The sequence below is a fragment of the Aristolochia californica genome, unplaced genomic scaffold, assembly GCF_029961685.1.
Source record: "Aristolochia californica isolate CCGP_79_NKW_82.1479 unplaced genomic scaffold, dmAriCali1.0.hap1 SCAF_13, whole genome shotgun sequence".
Lineage (NCBI taxonomy): Eukaryota > Viridiplantae > Streptophyta > Magnoliopsida > Piperales > Aristolochiaceae > Aristolochia > Aristolochia californica.
Genome location: NW_027181804.1, coordinates 7,173,184 through 7,190,241, shown reverse-complemented (window position 1 = coordinate 7,190,241; position 17,058 = coordinate 7,173,184). Strand labels below are relative to the sequence as shown.

The following is a 17,058-nucleotide window of genomic DNA, read 5'->3' as shown; positions in this document are numbered from 1 at the left end:
TGATTTGAATGAAGACGCTTTATAGCTTTAACCCATAAAATAAAGCATAAGTGTTTATATTATGAGCCTAGGAGGGTACTTCTTTCCATCCTTCAACAAAAAACAATTACGATAATATTTATTATTTTTCTATTTTTTACTTGAAAAAAGAATACCAATAAAAAAATAATAAATATTACTTATTTGTATTGCGAGAGCTTAATAAAGCAAAACAAACTCAACTTTATTATGACAATTAAACAATTACTCTCGTTGCTATAAATCCACTATTTCATAAAAGGACAAAATACGTTGAGATTGACTATTCTTATGCACTTTGTGATATCTAACCCTGGGATGAGAAAAGACAATTGTACAGTTACCTACAAAGAATAGCTAGGCCATGTAGCAGTACATTAACCTTCATCAAGCAAAGGAGTCACTACAAACTAAAGGGTTAAATGCCATGGCTATCTTGCAGGAAGAATAGAAGTTCAGACTTTCCTAATCTGCAAAAGAAAAATGTCTCCGAAGGACTTTCACAAGCCATACCATTTTTCTTTAGCTCGAGCATAAACTGTCTTCTACATGGTTGATTTGTCCCTTCTATATTGAGTCCCCTTGAGTGCACAGCTTTGGACTAGGGAAGTCACCCTCTACCTCACTTCGACAACCCGACCTGGGTTAGGAAGAGCCCGGTTAAATCGTTACGCTGGCGTAGGAAAAACTGGATGTAACATGGGTGCGAATTTCTTGTTGAAGGTCGTCCATTATTGGGTGGATAGCAGATTGAAGAATTATAATTTAATTTGGAAGATGGAGATAACCAGAGGAATCCACACTGTGGATAACTTAATTAGGCTACATCTACGAGTTCAATTGGAGATAGGCCGTTGTTTCTTTTGACCTTTGCTTCTGTTTTTCTTTCTTTTCGCGGGAGTTTTGAGAGAGGTCGGTAAACATGGAGGGAGTTGATCACCTCACTTTCGAGAGGAAGAAGGCTCAGTTCGATGTTGATGCTATGAAGGTCGTCTGGGCTGGTTCCCGGCATGCCTTTGAAGTTAATGACAGAATTTCAGGCCTTGTTGCTTCTGATCCTGTGAGCGTTCTTTTTTTCAAAACTGTTTTTGGTTGATTTGTAGAGAATTTCTGCTTATGGGCTTTGGACTTCGATGCTGAATAATGCTCTGTTTAATAAATCTTTGTTTCTTATGCGAATTCGAATTTTTTTTAATCATGGGATGTTATTTTTGTCATGGTACTGAACTGAGTTAAGAGAATTCTTCAATTGTAAGATGGTCTTGTCTATAACGGCGATTTATCAACATTACGAGTGATTTATAGTTCTCCCATTGAAAATATTGTGTTTTTCCTCTGTGTGCTCTGTTATGTTTTCCAAGTTTGCTTGGTTTAAGGATTTCCTCTTGAAGCAATGGATCATACTAAAGTTCTGGACATAATAGGTCGATTGAAGATTTGTTAGTAATTGGTTTGTACTTTTAAGAGTTTTCTATCATTGATGTTTGCTCGGGTGAGGCACCAGATTGGATTAAACTCCTAATAGGATGTGAGGACCATTGTCTCATGACTAGGTGTTGTGTATTACAGGCCCTTGTCTCATGATGACTAGGTGTTAGAGATTAAACCAAAACAATTCTTAACTTCAATAAATGTGCCTGCACTCATCTTACCATAAAAAAGTGCTACCAAAGGAATTATTTAGTAATCACTCTATTTTAGATTTCTGAATAAATGCCAATATGTTCTTCTTTACAGAAGCATTTTGGAATTTGATTTACTTCCATGTTTGTTTACTACTGGATCACGTAATCCTGGTATTATTGCATTAAAAATAGTAAATATGGATATATATATAATAAGTTTCTGGTGTATGTGAAGAAGGAACATTGACATTATTCTGTTGGAGCTTCCTCACTGCATCTTTTATTCTTAATAGCTGGATACTTGGTTCGATGACTGACCTGCTGAAGTAATCATAATCTTAATTTTCTGTCATCTTACTTCTCTATATATCTTATGGTTATTCATTATTGTTTGTTTAGGTCTTCCGCAAGGATAATAGAGCAATGATGAGCAGAAAAGAGCTATTCAGAAACACTTTAAGGAAAACATTCTATGCCTGGAAAAGAATAGTTGAACTCCGTCTCACAGGTTTGACTCAGATATTGTTTTAGAGTTAAGTGAACTCAGACAGATAAACTACCTATCTAACTCTGGGGCTACCTTTGTCAACAGAAGAGGAGGCATCGAAGTTGAGGTTTTTCATTGACGAACCTGCTTATACAGATTTGCATTGGGTGAGCAATTAGGGCAGTTAAAATTACTTATTCTGTTCAGTTTTTTGTGAACACAAGAGCTTTAGTTGTTGATTCCTTCATTGATTTCTGTTCAGGGCATGTTCATCCCTTCTATTAAAGGACAAGGCACTGATGAGCAGCAACAGAAATGGCTACCATTGGCAACTAAGATGCAGATAATCGGTTGCTATGCACAAACTGAACTTGGTCATGGGTCCAATGTTCAGGGACTTGAAACAACTGCTACATTTGATCCAAAAACTGATGAGTTTATCATTCATAGTCCAACACTCACTTCAAGCAAAGTAACTAATTCTGATAGTGAAGATTTTCCTTGTACGGCTTCTGTCTACTGATTTTGATAATATTGACATTTGGGTTTGTTCTAAATAGTGGTGGCCAGGTGGCTTGGGTAAAGCTTCAACACATGCTATCGTCTATGCTAAGCTAATCATAGATGGCAAGGAGCATGGAGTGAATGGTAATATTGCAATTTTTCACTTCATGTGGACCAATTTTGCTCTCAGTTTCAAATTAAATGCTAAAATGTTAAATTCACAGGTTTTATTGTTCAACTACGAAGTTTGGAAGATCACTCCCCTCTTCCTGGTATTACAATTGGTGATATTGGGATGAAATTTGGAAATGGAGCTTACAACACCATGGATAATGGTGTACTGCGGTTTGATCATGTGCGGATACCAAGAGATCAGATGTTGATGCGGTTCGTTCATCTGTCACTTTTTATGCTTCTGTTTTCATATTTGTCGATGGTGCTTTTTTTCTTTCTGTTTTTTTTTTTTTTTATTCTTGTATTTGCTGATACACTTGCTTTTGCAGAGTTTTGCAGGTCACAAGAGAAGGGAAGTGTGTTTGGTCAAATGTTCCAAGACAGCTTATTTATGGGGCCATGGTTTACGTTCGGCAAACAATTGTATTAGGTGCTTCGAACGCCTTGTCTCGAGCAGTTTGTATCGCTGTCAGATATAGTGCTGTTCGAAGACAATTTGGTTCCCATGAAGGTGGTCCTGAGTTGCAGGTACTGTCATGCTCTTGGCTCGGGTTGCATTTCGAAAAAAAAAGTGGGCTTTGATTTTTTTTTTTTAATGTGTCTTATGGCATTTATTTTTATACATTTTTCCTGCTTGGTTTAGGTGATTGATTATAAAACTCAGCAAAGCCGGCTATTCCCATTACTAGCTTCTGCCTATGCTTTCAGGTTCGTGGGTGAGTGGTTGAAGTGGCTGTACAACGATGTGACTCAAAGGTTGCAGAACAATGATTTTTCAACACTGCCTGAGGCTCATGCATGCACTGCTGGTTTAAAATCCATAACAACCTCTGCCACTGCTGTAAGTAAACTGTCAAAGGCTTAAGGTTAAACTAAAAGAAAAGGCTCTCTAGATATTAAGAAATATTGCCACACTGGTCCTTCTTGAATTCATAAAAGATTTGGCATTCCTTTTACTAACCATGAAAATGAAAGTTGAGTGCTACAGTTTTGTCTTGCTGCTGATGTCTAAGCAATTACCATTTGGGTGCAACTGCTTGAACAATTTTCCATTTGCAAATTGCATGTATAAAATCAAATTTTTAAAAAAAATGTTTTTTTTATGTTTTTGTTTTGAAAATGTGATGATTTTATTTCAAAAGAGAGCAAAAAAATGCATCAAGGGAGACATCCCTTTACAATAAGAGATTGAAGGGAGGGACCCAATTTAGCACAAGAGTTTGCAGCTGTAATGGTTGATCTAAGTACATGACACCAAGAGCAGAGAATAGAGGAAACAAGGTCCATAATATCAAGAAAAAACTGCCAATGATGTCATGGAGGGAAAGAGGTGGAGGAGCACCATCCAATGACCACTTTCGAGTCCCTTTCCACAATGAACGGGCCACTGAAGTGATCTTGAAAAAGGCGGAGGCCATGGAGGAGGCCCGACCATCGTGGTTGAGTCATCAATGTCGAGAGGACCAGGAGCAGAGAATAGAGGAAACAAGGTCCATAATATCAAGAAAAAACTGCCAATGATGTCATGGAGGGAAAGAGGTGGAGGAACACCATCCAATGATATTTTAAACATTTTATCTAAACATCTGCTCTATTCCATATTTCTGTGGTCTTAGTGAATGTATGAAATACAAAGACCCTATTGGTAGTTAGTTTCCTGAATAATAGTCATGAAATGGTAGACAATAAAAAAATGTCACAACTTTACTTGTTCAAGTTATCAGTATGCAGAAAGTTCCATGTTTTCTTGTGAATACCTCATTGTGATATCTGCTCCTTTTCTAAGGCTTTGCACTTATTGAGCCTGAACCTTCTATTTCTGCTGCAGGATGCCATTGAAGAGTGCCGAAAATTATGCGGTGGCCATGGATACCTGTGTAGCAGTGGGCTTCCTGAGTTGTTTGCCGTCTATGTCCCTGCCTGTACATATGAAGGAGATAACACTATCTTGCTACTTCAGGTTTGTGAATCAGAGGGGAAAGTCAGCTAGTGATTAGTTGCTTAAGATTATGTGATATCCTAGGTTTATGGGCAACTTGGACACTAAGCTGCATATGCATGAACTTTCTCTTTTCCATTGTATTATTTCTAATTTCATTTCCGTTTGTGTTGTAAGAATTATGTGTATTATTTTGTCATAAAATCTCCCCCTTATTGAGTTGCATGTTTTCAGGTTGCTCGTTTCCTTGTAAAGACTGTTTCTCAGGTGGCTTCTGGAAATCAGCCTATTGGAACCACAGCATATATGGGTCGATTGGAACAATTATTGCAGTGCTCTTGTGGTGTCTGTGATGGTAAATTCCTAATGTCATGATCCTTCTTTTCATAACTTGTCTGTAGTGAAGAGCATAAATTCATTCTCTTTTTTTTCTCCTAGACTTGTTTTATAGAACTTGAAGATGGTCAAGTTTGATACTTCATCGCCCCCTAATTGAGATTGGTATTTCTGTTCCTGGTTTTAACTACTGGATTTTCACCTTCCATGCAGTGGAGGATTGGTTGAATCCTTCAGTCATATTGGAGGCATTTGAAGCAAGAGCGGTGAGGCTATGTGTTGCTTGTGCAAAAAATATTAGCATGGCAGAAAGTCCTGAAGAAGGTATCCTTCTATTTATATTATCTTTTTCTTCTGGGTGCCAGATTTGCTCTCTTATTCTGAGTTCTGATTTTTCGAGCTTCTCATGGATGAAAAAAGTACAACAAGACTAGTAAATAATAGTATTTTAACAATATTCGAAAAGCTTTTGATAACATCTCATGCATTCAGGGTTTGCTGAACTCTCTGCTGATTTATTGGAGGCGGCCGTGGCTCACTGCCAGTTAATCATTGTTTCCAAGTAAGCTACCTGGGTGTAGTGTGAGATATTTGAAGATTTCATGAGGAAAGGAAACATGCCTACTTCATATGTTTTGATGCATTGAATTAGCAAACTCACAATTGCTACCCCCTTTATGGCTCTACTTCTAAGTTATTCATGTTGAAACATACTCCCTTTCAGGTTTATTGAGAAGCTTCGACAGGAAATGCCCGGTGAGGGAGTAAAAGAACAACTGAAGGTCCTCTGTGACATTTATGCGCTCTCTTTGCTTCACAAGCACTCAGGAGAATTCCTCTCAACTGGGTCCATCAGTCCCAAGCAAGCTGCATTAGCAAACGAGAAGCTTAGAAGTCTTTACTCCCAGGTTCATCTCCCGCCCATAACTCCTCTTTTTTATCATCTTTTACAGTCTGAATCTGTGGTTTCCCTCTGATCGACAATTTTTTTTTAATCTCTGCAGGTCCGGCCAAATGCCATTGCCCTCGTCGATGCATTCGACTACACCGACCACTTCCTTGGGTCTGTTCTCGGCCGTTATGATGGAAATGTGTACCTCAATCTCTACAAAGAAGCATGGAAGGATCCCCTGAATGATTCAGTTGTGCCCGACGGTTACCATGAGTACTTGAAACCTTTGCTGAAGCAACAACTGACCTCAAGGCTTTGAAGGTAACTTGCAAAGGAGTAGCTTCTATCACAAGAGTTTCAACTTTCAAGTATACTATGGGGGTTAGTGCACTGGAAATATATAAGGAGATGTAAAATTAATACAAAAGGAACGATGAAGAATAAAGTCCAAATGTAATTAATAATACAAGAAGGAGAGATGCTAAAATAAATGAAAAGACCCAGTGTGTTAGAAGGCCTCACTTGCAGAAATAGGTTGAGGCTTATTTTCAATTTGCAAGAAAATTGTTTTGTTGCAGTCAGAACTATCTCTATGCAAATCAAGAACAATTGGAGCTCGAGTGGCACCATTTTCACCCGTTGGTTGTTAGTAGATGAGCATTAATAAACAACACCTACACGCAAAATATAAGACGAAGACTGTTCAACATTGCCGATTCACGAATACCTACAAACCAACGTTATGCAGAGTAAGGAACCATAGAGAGAAGAAGAAAGGAAGTAGCAGAGTAGGATGCGACTTTGCCCCTTAAGTCTATAAATATGACCACGTATGGCCTATGTAAAACCAAGTCTTTACTAGTACCAGTTGGAGCTAGTGACCAGCCATGGCTGCTCTCTTCTCCGTCTTTAGACCCATTTCACTTTTCGTTTTTCTCATCTTCTTCCAGATCTCCGTCGCCGTCAGTGTCAAATGGTGTGGGTTGACGATGACTGGCTCGCACTGGTCGCCGGCTGGGTCTACGTGGAACAGGAGCCCTGGTGGGAGCGGAGGCACGATAGGGATCCACTATCTAAAGATGTGTAATTTCTCAGTTTGTTACATGGTACAATGGATATGAAAGGTAGTCGATACACATTTTTATTTGTTTTTGGGCAGGTGGAGCTTTTGGGTATGGAGAGGCAGTTGCAGAAGCTTCTTCTCTTCTCTTCCATTATAACGTCCGGAAGCCAGTCGCTTTTCATGTCCGGGAAAGGTTGTGGGACTTCCTATACAGGTCTAGTTCCGGCTAGTAGCCTTTGTCATCTTCTTCTTTGTTCTTACATGCAAATGGACGTTTAGCTTCGGCAGTCTGATTGATTTAAATAGTTTTAACTTTCTTTTGTTGTTTCTATCGCTGGTGATCATATAAGCCAGGACATATTTGTTAGCTGCTTCAATCTCTTTCATCTCATACTTAGATTTTGCTTTTTCCTTCCACAGTGCCTGCAATCTTTTCGCAGATGTTAATGTTTCAACTAAGTCGGCCCAAAGCCAAAAGAATATTTATTTTAGCTAACTCATATTCTTTTGTTAGATTCTATATATCTTTCATCTTTCTTGGTTTCCTTTTTTCCACAAAAGCTATGGTGCTACCGTCTTTCTCCAGCAATGCATGCATCTTTAGCTTTCCATAATCCAAAGTTCATACCATCAAACCGAGCACAGTCATAATTTCCTCGTCCATCATCGAATTATTTATGTAAAAAAAAATTTGAAACAAAACTTCTCTATAAAAGAAACCACAAACTTTTATCTCATCGTCACCAAAAGTCACAGCTTAAACAGGAGAGAACCATGCAAAATATGAAAAATAACAAGAACATGTCTTATGCAGATGCAAGTGACCTGGAGGAGTTTAATTCTCTAATTCCTTTAATTTTTTTTGTCCGAATTTCTTCTTGCCTGCAAAATCATCTCTCCCCTCCCGACCAGTACATAAAAAATATGTAGCAAACAACATATAACGATAACAACAGAAAATAAAAACTTTCTAAAAACTAATATAGAGTACCAACCATCATCTTCAGCCTGCTGAAAATGAGCGGCCACAAAACATATGAATAGGTTGGTTGGCGTGTGTAAGCAGCAAATGATAGTGCACTGAACCAGATGCCAATCAAATAGCACATGAGGTAGACTTAAGCTCAAGCAAATGACTACGCAAATGAATCTAAAGATAATAATGGTCTAACAAATATGATGATCCAGCAAATAACTGAAATATTGCTGGAATGAAACAATGGTTCAACCGTTACAGTATTACCTCAAATGATGATTCCATTCGCCAATAATGTCCACAAACTCCAAATTTCACAGCATTCGGTGATGTTACCCAGTCCATGACTGCAGTGGTTAACAAAATTCTCTTCACAATGAATATCTTGGTAGGTCATTCAGCCTAAATGCTAGATGGTCATGAGCTGCTCCCATCAGTCAATAATCCTCTCCCCAGTAGAAAACACCAAAAACAAAATTGAGCTAAATATGCAAAGATAACTTGGAATGAGAAACACTGGTTTCCAACTATCTGGGCTTGAGATATCCATATTAGCAGCTTTTGCTGACTCAAGAATCCATCCAGTCAGCCCAACCCCAATAATTCCTGCTAAAGTTCCTGCAGTATTCGAAACTCCCATCACTATGCCAGCATACTTTGGAGCAATATCCATGTGATTAACAGCAAATCCTGCTCTTCCTAGTGCTAAGAATCCCAACGAAACAGATGAACAGAAAACAGCACCATTAGCAGTTCTGAAACTTGGGAGTGCCATTAAAGCAAGGGAAGCTATGACAAACCCAGTAGTATTCAAGAATTTCCGAGTCCTGGTTACAGACAGGATTTTTTTAGTTATCAAATGATCCGCTACTATTCCACCGATGTTTGAGAATATGAACATATTGAGATAAGGCATCATTTTGGATGAACCCATCTCTTGTAGACTAAGCTGGAGACCTTGTTGAAAGTAAGTTGGCAGCCAGTTCATCAGTACGTAGAGTGCATAATGGAAAGTGAAGTTATTTACAACAATTGCCCACACAGGTAAACTTAGAACAATCCTTTTCCATGGAATTTTGGCAACACGAACTGAACTTCCACCATTTTCTGATTTCAATTTCTCTTTATACTTTGACATTGGTAACAAAGGGTCCCCAAAAGCAGCAGCCGTGGCCTTTAAGGTATCTGAACGTGGGGGGTCAGAGGCATATTTGAACCAAAGAATGGACCAAATGGTGCCAAGAGTGGCTTCAGCTAGAAATACCGATTGTGGACCCTTCAATTTCACCAAACTAGGTAGGATAAGCATGCCAGCTGCTGCACCTAGGTACATGCCAGACATTGTAAGAGAAACAGACCTGGACCTTTCATGTGGAGGAACCCATTGTGCTAGAACAACATGAATTGAAGGGAAGATGAAACCCTGTGCCACCCCAACAAGCAACCGGGCAATCACCAAGATCTGCACACGATTGGGATCAAGTGGGACTAAAGCACATGTAAGGGACCACAGCACAAAGGATAGAAGTAAAATCCGCCGTCCACCAACCAATTGCGCTGCCCATCCTCCAGGTACTTGTGAGAGAGCATATCCAAAATAAAATGTGGAAAGTATAATGCCCTTACTAGATTGGTTCACCCCAACTGCATCCGCTGCAACTGTGTAAGCAATTGAAAACCCTACACGTTCTATGTAGCAGACACAGGTGCAGACAAAGGTCAGTAAAACAATCACGTAACGCTTAGGAAGTTTCACCTTCTTCATGGTTTAATTGTCACTGAATCTAAAGTTCACATCTGAAAGTACAATTTGGTGGGCATCTTTCATGACCTGCAAAAGGAAAGAATTTAAGGGTAATTTCTCTTTGCTCTCCGGATCATAAAAAACGATAGCAATGCCTAATATGGATGGAGAAAAGTTACTAGATCACAATAACAGAAAAGTTAGACGAAATTATTATATCACCACCAACTGTATTTTAAAAAGAAATGTGCATCTTATGTATTTATTACAAAACATAACTAAATCTTACCATTTATGTATAATGGACTTATTTCTGTCAAATTAGTCCAAAAATGAGGTCAATTTTAAAAATATATTTACTAAAAGTAAATTTCAAAAAACGGTTTTTAAATTTAAAAAAAAAACTGATTTCTGTTTACTAACTAATAAAAAAATAATATATTTTTTCAAAATTATCTATCTTTACTATTTCATGTTGGTTCATTCATAACACAATTTTGATTAAAAAAAACTATTAAGAAAACTAAAGAGTTCTAAAGTCTAAAAAATTTTAACATCCCGACTCACCAAAGCCCAAAATCGGTTTGGGTTTCTAAAATACACAATTCAAAAAAAATTTACCCAACAAATGAAACAATGACAAATAAATCCTCACAAAGTTCACCCATGATGTACATTTCACACGTGAAGATCCACAAAAATAGAAAACAAAATGCCATCCAACACAACTCCACAAGCTGCAATTTAGTTGGCCTTAACAGCAATTTTCTAGGTAACAGGCTGCAATTTAGTTACTCCTAGAGACAACTTAGTAACTACAGGCTGCAATTTAGTCTCTACTAGAGACAACTGCATTGCAGCTAGCATTAACTCAATTATAGTTTGAAGCAATTTCAATTGTTTCTGACAAATTCAATTACCGATAATTGCATATCATGAAGCAACATGGTTTGCACTTATTTTCTAATTCTTCTGGTATACACATCATACACAAAGCATGTAAAAAACTTTATGTGCTGCTACTACGTTTATAACTAAACAATTTTTTTGAGTCACAAAGGAAGCACCAACACACACGCCAGCATAAGCTTCATGCATGATATGGCACATAAAGACCCCAAAAAACAAAATGCAAACAACTTTGTTGTATCAGATGCCTCCAATGGCAATTTAATCACAACTACCAGCAATTCAAATCATTATCAGGTGCAATTGAGTTGACACCACTCATAGAGTAACATAAACAGTATCTGACTCTCTATTTCTATAATTCTTCAGGTGCCACATGCACATCAAGGGGTGAAACATAAGACAACCAACATGTTATTGCATCATTTGTGGCTCAAATTTTTTTTAAAGTTGTGCAACTCATAAAATAAAAGCTACTTAAACGGGGATAATTTTGAAAAGTAAATTTTAAAAATCTCTAGCTTTTTTCATTGTCTATATAAATAATATTATAAAAACACCAACATGAAATGATAACTCCTGAAATAGATAATTTTGAAAGTTATGAAAATATCATTAATTCATTTATAAAACATTACATATATTCCCAACCAATGAGGAGTAGAATATTACAATACATAACGAATTTTCTGCAGCGTCAATCCATTCAAAATAAAAAAATAAAACATGGAAAGAGTAAGTGCAGATGGTTTAAGAAAGAAAACTGTTTATCCTATGTTAGTGAAATATAAGTATGCCTTAATTATTAAATAAATGACAAATAAATAGGAAAATATTCAACTTTTGAGAGCATAAATAGGACTTTCTAGGGACGAAGTGGGGTCCAGAAAAACCAGGCAAGAACGGGGTTGGAGGACAAAGGGAAAAAAGTTTTAAATGGATGACAAATAGTGGACAAAAAGATAACATTGGAAGAAGAAAAATATATTTCAAACAAACCATTGGAATAAAAAAAGAAATTCTCATTACAATTAATTATGTAATTTTTTTGAACTGCAATAATACAGTATTTTAATGATAAAATACAGAAGAACAAGACAAACTATAATTTAGGATCAGATGATTAAAGCAAAAAGATGTGACTATTTAAAATAATCTACTCATCATCTCTCATAGACTTTCCATAATGAGAGGAGGAATAGAAGTACACAAAATCCAGATGATCATTCAAGGTTAGATCATTCACAGAAAGAGCTAATGAAACCAAAAACATTTTCTCAACATTTCTCAAATGCTCTCCTAATCTAAGTTAGGATATTCTTTTCCTACTCCTTAAGCCCTATCTTCTAAAAGTTCCGTACTTTGAAATAAATACATAAATAATCTTCCTTAGCTGATCTTTTACTGCCATCTGATGTAATGCAGGCAAAAAAAAAAAAAAAACAGATGTGCGCAATGAAGTCAAAATATGAAGAGAGCTTGACAAAAATGCAACAAAGAAAGAGGTAATAAGCACTATAGAAACAACAGTGAAATAGATTATAAAGAAAAAAAATTATAATACTAAAATGCTAACAAAATTAAGAAGTAGACAATCAAATGAAATCAATCAACTTAACAACAAGAACTTAGAACAGCATCAATGGACTGAGCTCAAGAGATAACAGTACAATTCTTTTTAAATTTTTGCCATTTTCATTTTAGAAATTAAAAACAGCAGAAATAGTGGAAGAAAAGAATTAATTTTTTTTTTGAAGAAGTGTGTAAATAGATGAAAAGAATTAACTTTGGAAAAGAAAACAAGTAATTCTCTTTACATCTCATGAGAAAAAAAGAATTTTTTTCATTACAATTCATACTATAAATATTTTATGACAAAATCAAAACTGTGTGTATGTATATAATGACAAAATCAAAACTGTGTGTGTGTGTGTGTGTGTGTGTGTGTGTGTGTGGGTATAATGATAAAATCAAAACTTTGTGTGTGTTTGTGTGTAATCTCGAAAATATTATGTACTAAAATTCAGGAATATAAAGACATCAAAGTGTTGTTTCTTGACAACTAAATTGAGTCATGGAGCACACACCTGCAAGGTGACCAAAGCCTGATCTTGGGAAACCGAGCAAGGAGAGTAGCAACCAGAGGTTCCTCTTCCATTGGCCATGATGAGGAAGATGAGTGTATACAGGTCAAAAAAAGAAACAGAGTCAGAAATACCACTGGGTATTAAAGGATGACCAGGATGACTGGGATGTGAAATGAAAGAATTGCCTTCACTCATCATTTTGGGGGCACGCATTTGTATTTGGAGACGTGTATGTTCAACAATAGGCTCTGTCCATCAATCAGATTCTATACCCATAGACCTTCTGTGGGCCGAAACAGTTTCCTGTTGTAGTTCAAGAAAACCATTGAAGGTGTAGATCTTATACAGGGAAGAAGTGAGTTCTGGTTCAGAAACTCATCCCATAACTTTGTCATCAATAGTGGCAGAAGATATATAGTTAGTTGTATCATGAAATTTCTCATCGGTAAACATGTTACTGGAGTAGATATTCCACAAAGCACAATTGAAGGCTTTCACTGGCCACAATTTGAGGCGAGTCTTTCTGCTTTCAGCCTCAATCTCAGATAACTAGCTTTCAAACAGCACAAAAGCCATACTATCCAACCATCAACAGCCCCTCCCCAAAATCTCCACTCACTACATCCGCCAACCCACAGATTGAATCGCCAGAAACACCCAACACCAACCACACATCTTTATGCCCACACCACCCCAGTCCAGCCACACAAGACCCACTTCACTACACCTACCAGTCATCCACTTACCTACCCCATACACATCAACCTAAACTGACAGAAGAAGCTTCAAACAGGCATGAGTAGCAATGTTGGAACAACAGACTGGGATGCTGCTTTCCTTTAGGAGTGGACTCAAAACTCAATGGAACCACATTCCCCCCAAAGATGCTTTTTGGGGAATGAAAGATGGTTGAAAATGTTCACAATGCTGATGAAGATTATCACACTCAGGAGAAGGAAGATCATGCTCCAGGAGCATACTTAGTTGACCTGAATGCTCAGGCACCAGTTTCCCCATTCAGAGTCACAAGGAATAGGTAACCTTCACTGGTTCCCCTTTGAAACTTTGGAGTTTTGGTGTTCCCTAGAATGTTGTGGAGCAGTTTGGCTTGGCAATTGATTGGAAATAAGGGATGATACAAAATCTAAAACTTGATTGGGCTTTGCTAAGATCATTCCACATGGACTCCCACAGCTGAAACTTGAGGTTTCATCATCTTTGGTGGTTGGTCTTTCCCAATCCTCATCTGTAGGAGGAGAGATGGGACTATTCATTCTCACCAGTGTCTTGGGCTATAGTGGCCAATGAAATCTTGTCAGTGCCGGTATCGGAGAATGCATCTCAGGAAATAATTAGCAAGAACAATAGAATGCAATATAAATCCTGGACACTTTTTTAGCAAATATTAGTCTTCCCCCCGTATTGACCAATCCGAGCTTCCCCTTGTAATGCAATGGGAGGCCAAGAACTTTTTCCCAAATCCCCTTAAACACAAACCCCACCACTTAATCAACACTTCTTGCCTCCTATCAACCATACACCGAACCAAGCCACTCACCCACACAGGTCAGTCAAAGACCTAGGCCCACCAAATGTCAACTCCACAAGTATTTTTAAAATACAAGATCAGCCACAATCATCTTCCTTCCAAAGCCATAACTCTTCTCATTCACCTCTAACTTTGCTTCTTTTAAATTAGACGGCTGCAAAAAAGAACAGAACCTTGTCCTTGAGCTCCAATTGTCCCTTCAAACTTAGACAGCTCAAAAAAGAACCAACCCAAAAGCCCCAACCCCTCCTCCCTCCAACTCCAACTACACCCTAACTACATCAATCATCCCTCAACATTGTTCACCCTCACAACCTTCACACCCAACCATTAAATTGTGAGTCTTCATAGCAATTGTCAAGCAATAATGCCTAGCAATAGAGGGGGAATGCTGCAATCAGCTCTTATATCGGCCCCATGCATTTGGCAATCCGGCCCTCTCAAGAACCAAGACAAGGGAAGTTGCCAAAAAGAAGAGATACTTCATCCATTCATATCATGCTCTTACTTATGGCCCCAATAATTCCCTAGGGGATAGAAAAACTCATCAATGATTTCTCCCTGATCTTTCCTAAAGCGGCAGAGATATTACAATCAATCTTCATCTAACACTAGAGCAGCAAATTCTGTCACTATATGTCTATATAAAAATCAAATTTGGGATAAAGTGAAAGAGAGCAATAGCATTAGGAGTTGACTTCAGCAGCCTCTGATCCTAGTCTCTTTTTGAGTTCCTGCTCATTCTAATCCTCTCTGTGCACATTTGCAACTTGGGCTCCAGTAGCAAGCAGGCAGTAATCCATGGTTTTGAGTCCCTGCTCATTCCAATCCTCTCTTTGAACATCCCAAACTTGGGCTCCAGCTGCAAGCGAGCTGGAATTCGTGATATTATCCTCTCTAGTATGTGTCGTCTTCTCTTCCACTAGGAATCAAAACTTACAGCCATTTCTAATACTCTGGTACATGACATTTGCTAATCAACATTACGCCAAGGAAGCCCTTGTTCCTAAAGGGTAGGCTGGCGGTATTTTAGCTATTTGAGACACTTGAACAACTTATTCTTGATCAAGTTACAAAGGGGGATATCAGTCTTTCTATTCAATTTCAGAAGGTAAATGATAATTTCAAATAGATTCGTTGCTCATATGGGCCTATGACACGCTCTCTTCAACATGAATTTTGCCAGAAATTGGCATACAACTGATGATTGGAACTATCCTTGGCTTATTCTGGCAGCTTTTAATGCAACTAGAATTTGTAAGGAGAAGAAGCTGGTAGCTTTGTCTACTACTCTCTCTATCAATGAATTTAACATCCTCATAGACAAGGATGGTAATTGGGCAGGTTTCACGGGGAATAGTATAAGCATAAACTCATGCGAACATAGCTGTAACACGGCAAACCATGAAATAATACAAAAATAAAAAAATTATATATTTTTATTTGATGTAAAAAAATAAAATATAATTTTATTTTTATTTTTGTCTACAAAGAAATTATAATTTTTTTAACATAGATGGGAAGATTTGCAGACTCAACAAATCACGCATGATAGAAGCACAGTACAAATTGCGTATTGTAGATTTCCCAAACTTTCATGAATATGAATACCTGATCTCAAATTAGCCTTTCAAGTTTTATCCGCTGATTACCACGTCAAGCAGGGAAAGGGAACTGAGAGAAGTTTCGAAAGGAGAAAAGTTACCCGAAGTAGAAAAAAAAATACTTGAATCTATTGAGTCTTCACCAAATACAAACTAAATTTTCGGGAAAAATCACAAAATCATATAGAGGAAGACTCGTAGATGAGAAGATTTGCAAATTCAAACAAAACAAGCATTAAAGAAGCACATAGTAAAAAGGATCACTCGCAAAAATCGGCTTTACGTCTGGGTAAACTAATTACGAATTTAAGGTTCCCCAAACTTTAACAAAAACGAATACCTGATCCACCAAGCAGCCTTCTAAACCTTTTTCGGTCGATGGCCGCCTCGAGAGAAGGAAGAGGGAACTGAGAGAAGTTTCAAATGGAGAAAATTTCCCCTCAGTAGATGGAGAATAATTGAATCGATTAGCCCAACACCCCTCACTAAATTTTTGGGGAGAAATCACAAGGAGATGGGGACGGCGGCGACCAGGCGCTCTCCGGCGACAATGATGCCGAGATCAGAGCCGGAATTCACCTGGCATTCGACGGAGGCGAGGATTCCAGCACGAGGAAGAAAGGAAGGGGTAGGGTTTAAGAAAAATGATTCGTCTGAAAAGACAATGTCAATGAGGAAGAGGGAAGGATAGAAAAAATATAGAAGACGGAAAAACCAGGAAAGGAAAGGCAGGATCGCAATAGGATAATTGGAGAACCGGTTGGTGAGAGGTCAACGGGGAGGGTTCTGGCAGAAAACCAGAAAGAGAACGGAGAAAGGGGAGAAGAAATTAAAAAAATTCACAAAAATTAAAAAAATCAAAGATCAGGGCTAGAGTACAGAAAATGAGAGAAATTTAGGGTTGAGGGTTCAAGATAGGGGGCAACTAGGATGAGATGAGAGAAATTAGGATTAGAGAGAGGTGCTAAGAGAGACGGCGAGAAAAGAGAGACGACGGCAGAGGAGATCTGGAGGGACACGGTTGCAACTGAGAGGAAGAGAAGCCGCCGAGGGTCGAGAACGCAGAACGCGGAGATCGAGAGCGGAGAGCGAGCGCCAGAAGAGTGAAACGGGAAAAGGGATCGTGGGAGTGGAACCATCGAGCGTCGAGT

At 38.1% G+C, this 17,058-nt stretch overlaps 2 protein-coding genes across 4 annotated transcripts; one reads left to right on the top strand and one right to left on the bottom strand.

The window, feature by feature from the left end:
* The first annotated feature begins 509 nt into the window (after positions 1-509).
* LOC137948290 (peroxisomal acyl-coenzyme A oxidase 1-like) lies at positions 510-6,584 on the top strand. The gene is made up of 14 exons (XM_068794326.1): positions 510-1,078; positions 2,043-2,151; positions 2,236-2,297; positions 2,393-2,602; positions 2,691-2,778; positions 2,859-3,021; positions 3,138-3,336; positions 3,452-3,649; positions 4,637-4,768; positions 4,982-5,102; positions 5,297-5,407; positions 5,576-5,645; positions 5,808-5,991; positions 6,088-6,584. Exons 1-14 carry the CDS (start codon positions 941-943, stop codon positions 6,292-6,294), a joined length of 1,992 nt encoding a protein of 663 aa, XP_068650427.1. The 5' UTR covers positions 510-940; the 3' UTR covers positions 6,295-6,584.
* Positions 6,585-7,719: 1,135 nt separating this feature from the next.
* LOC137947864 (probable anion transporter 6) lies at positions 7,720-17,051 on the bottom strand. Of its 3 annotated transcripts, XM_068793682.1 has the most exons (3): positions 16,248-17,051; positions 12,755-15,977; positions 7,720-9,845 (listed from the first exon to the last, which is right to left on the bottom strand). In XM_068793682.1, the coding sequence occupies exon 3, from the start codon at positions 9,777-9,779 to the stop codon at positions 8,448-8,450; it is 1,332 nt and encodes a 443-aa protein (XP_068649783.1). In that variant the 5' UTR covers positions 9,780-9,845; positions 12,755-15,977; positions 16,248-17,051; the 3' UTR covers positions 7,720-8,447. The 3 variants fall into 3 exon arrangements, with proteins under 3 accessions (XP_068649783.1, XP_068649781.1, XP_068649782.1); XM_068793680.1 differs by having other exon boundaries at positions 12,755-17,051; XM_068793681.1 differs by lacking the exon at positions 12,755-15,977.
* Positions 17,052-17,058: the final 7 nt, after the last annotated feature.

What these genes read in the sequence shown, in the direction of transcription:
- LOC137948290 (XM_068794326.1), top strand. Translation starts at nt 941, where the DNA reads ATGGAGGGAGTTGATCACCTCACTTTCGAGAGGAAGAAGGCTCAGTTC. An exon ending in CAAGGAGCATGGAGTGAATG is followed by an intron (nt 2,779 to 2,858) that starts GTAATATTGCAA and finishes TTAAATTCACAG; the next exon opens with GTTTTATTGTTCAACTACGA. An exon ending in AGAGATCAGATGTTGATGCG is followed by an intron (nt 3,022 to 3,137) that starts GTTCGTTCATCT and finishes TTGCTTTTGCAG; the next exon opens with AGTTTTGCAGGTCACAAGAG.
- LOC137947864 (XM_068793680.1), bottom strand. Translation starts at nt 9,779, where the DNA reads ATGAAGAAGGTGAAACTTCCTAAGCGTTACGTGATTGTTTTACTGACC.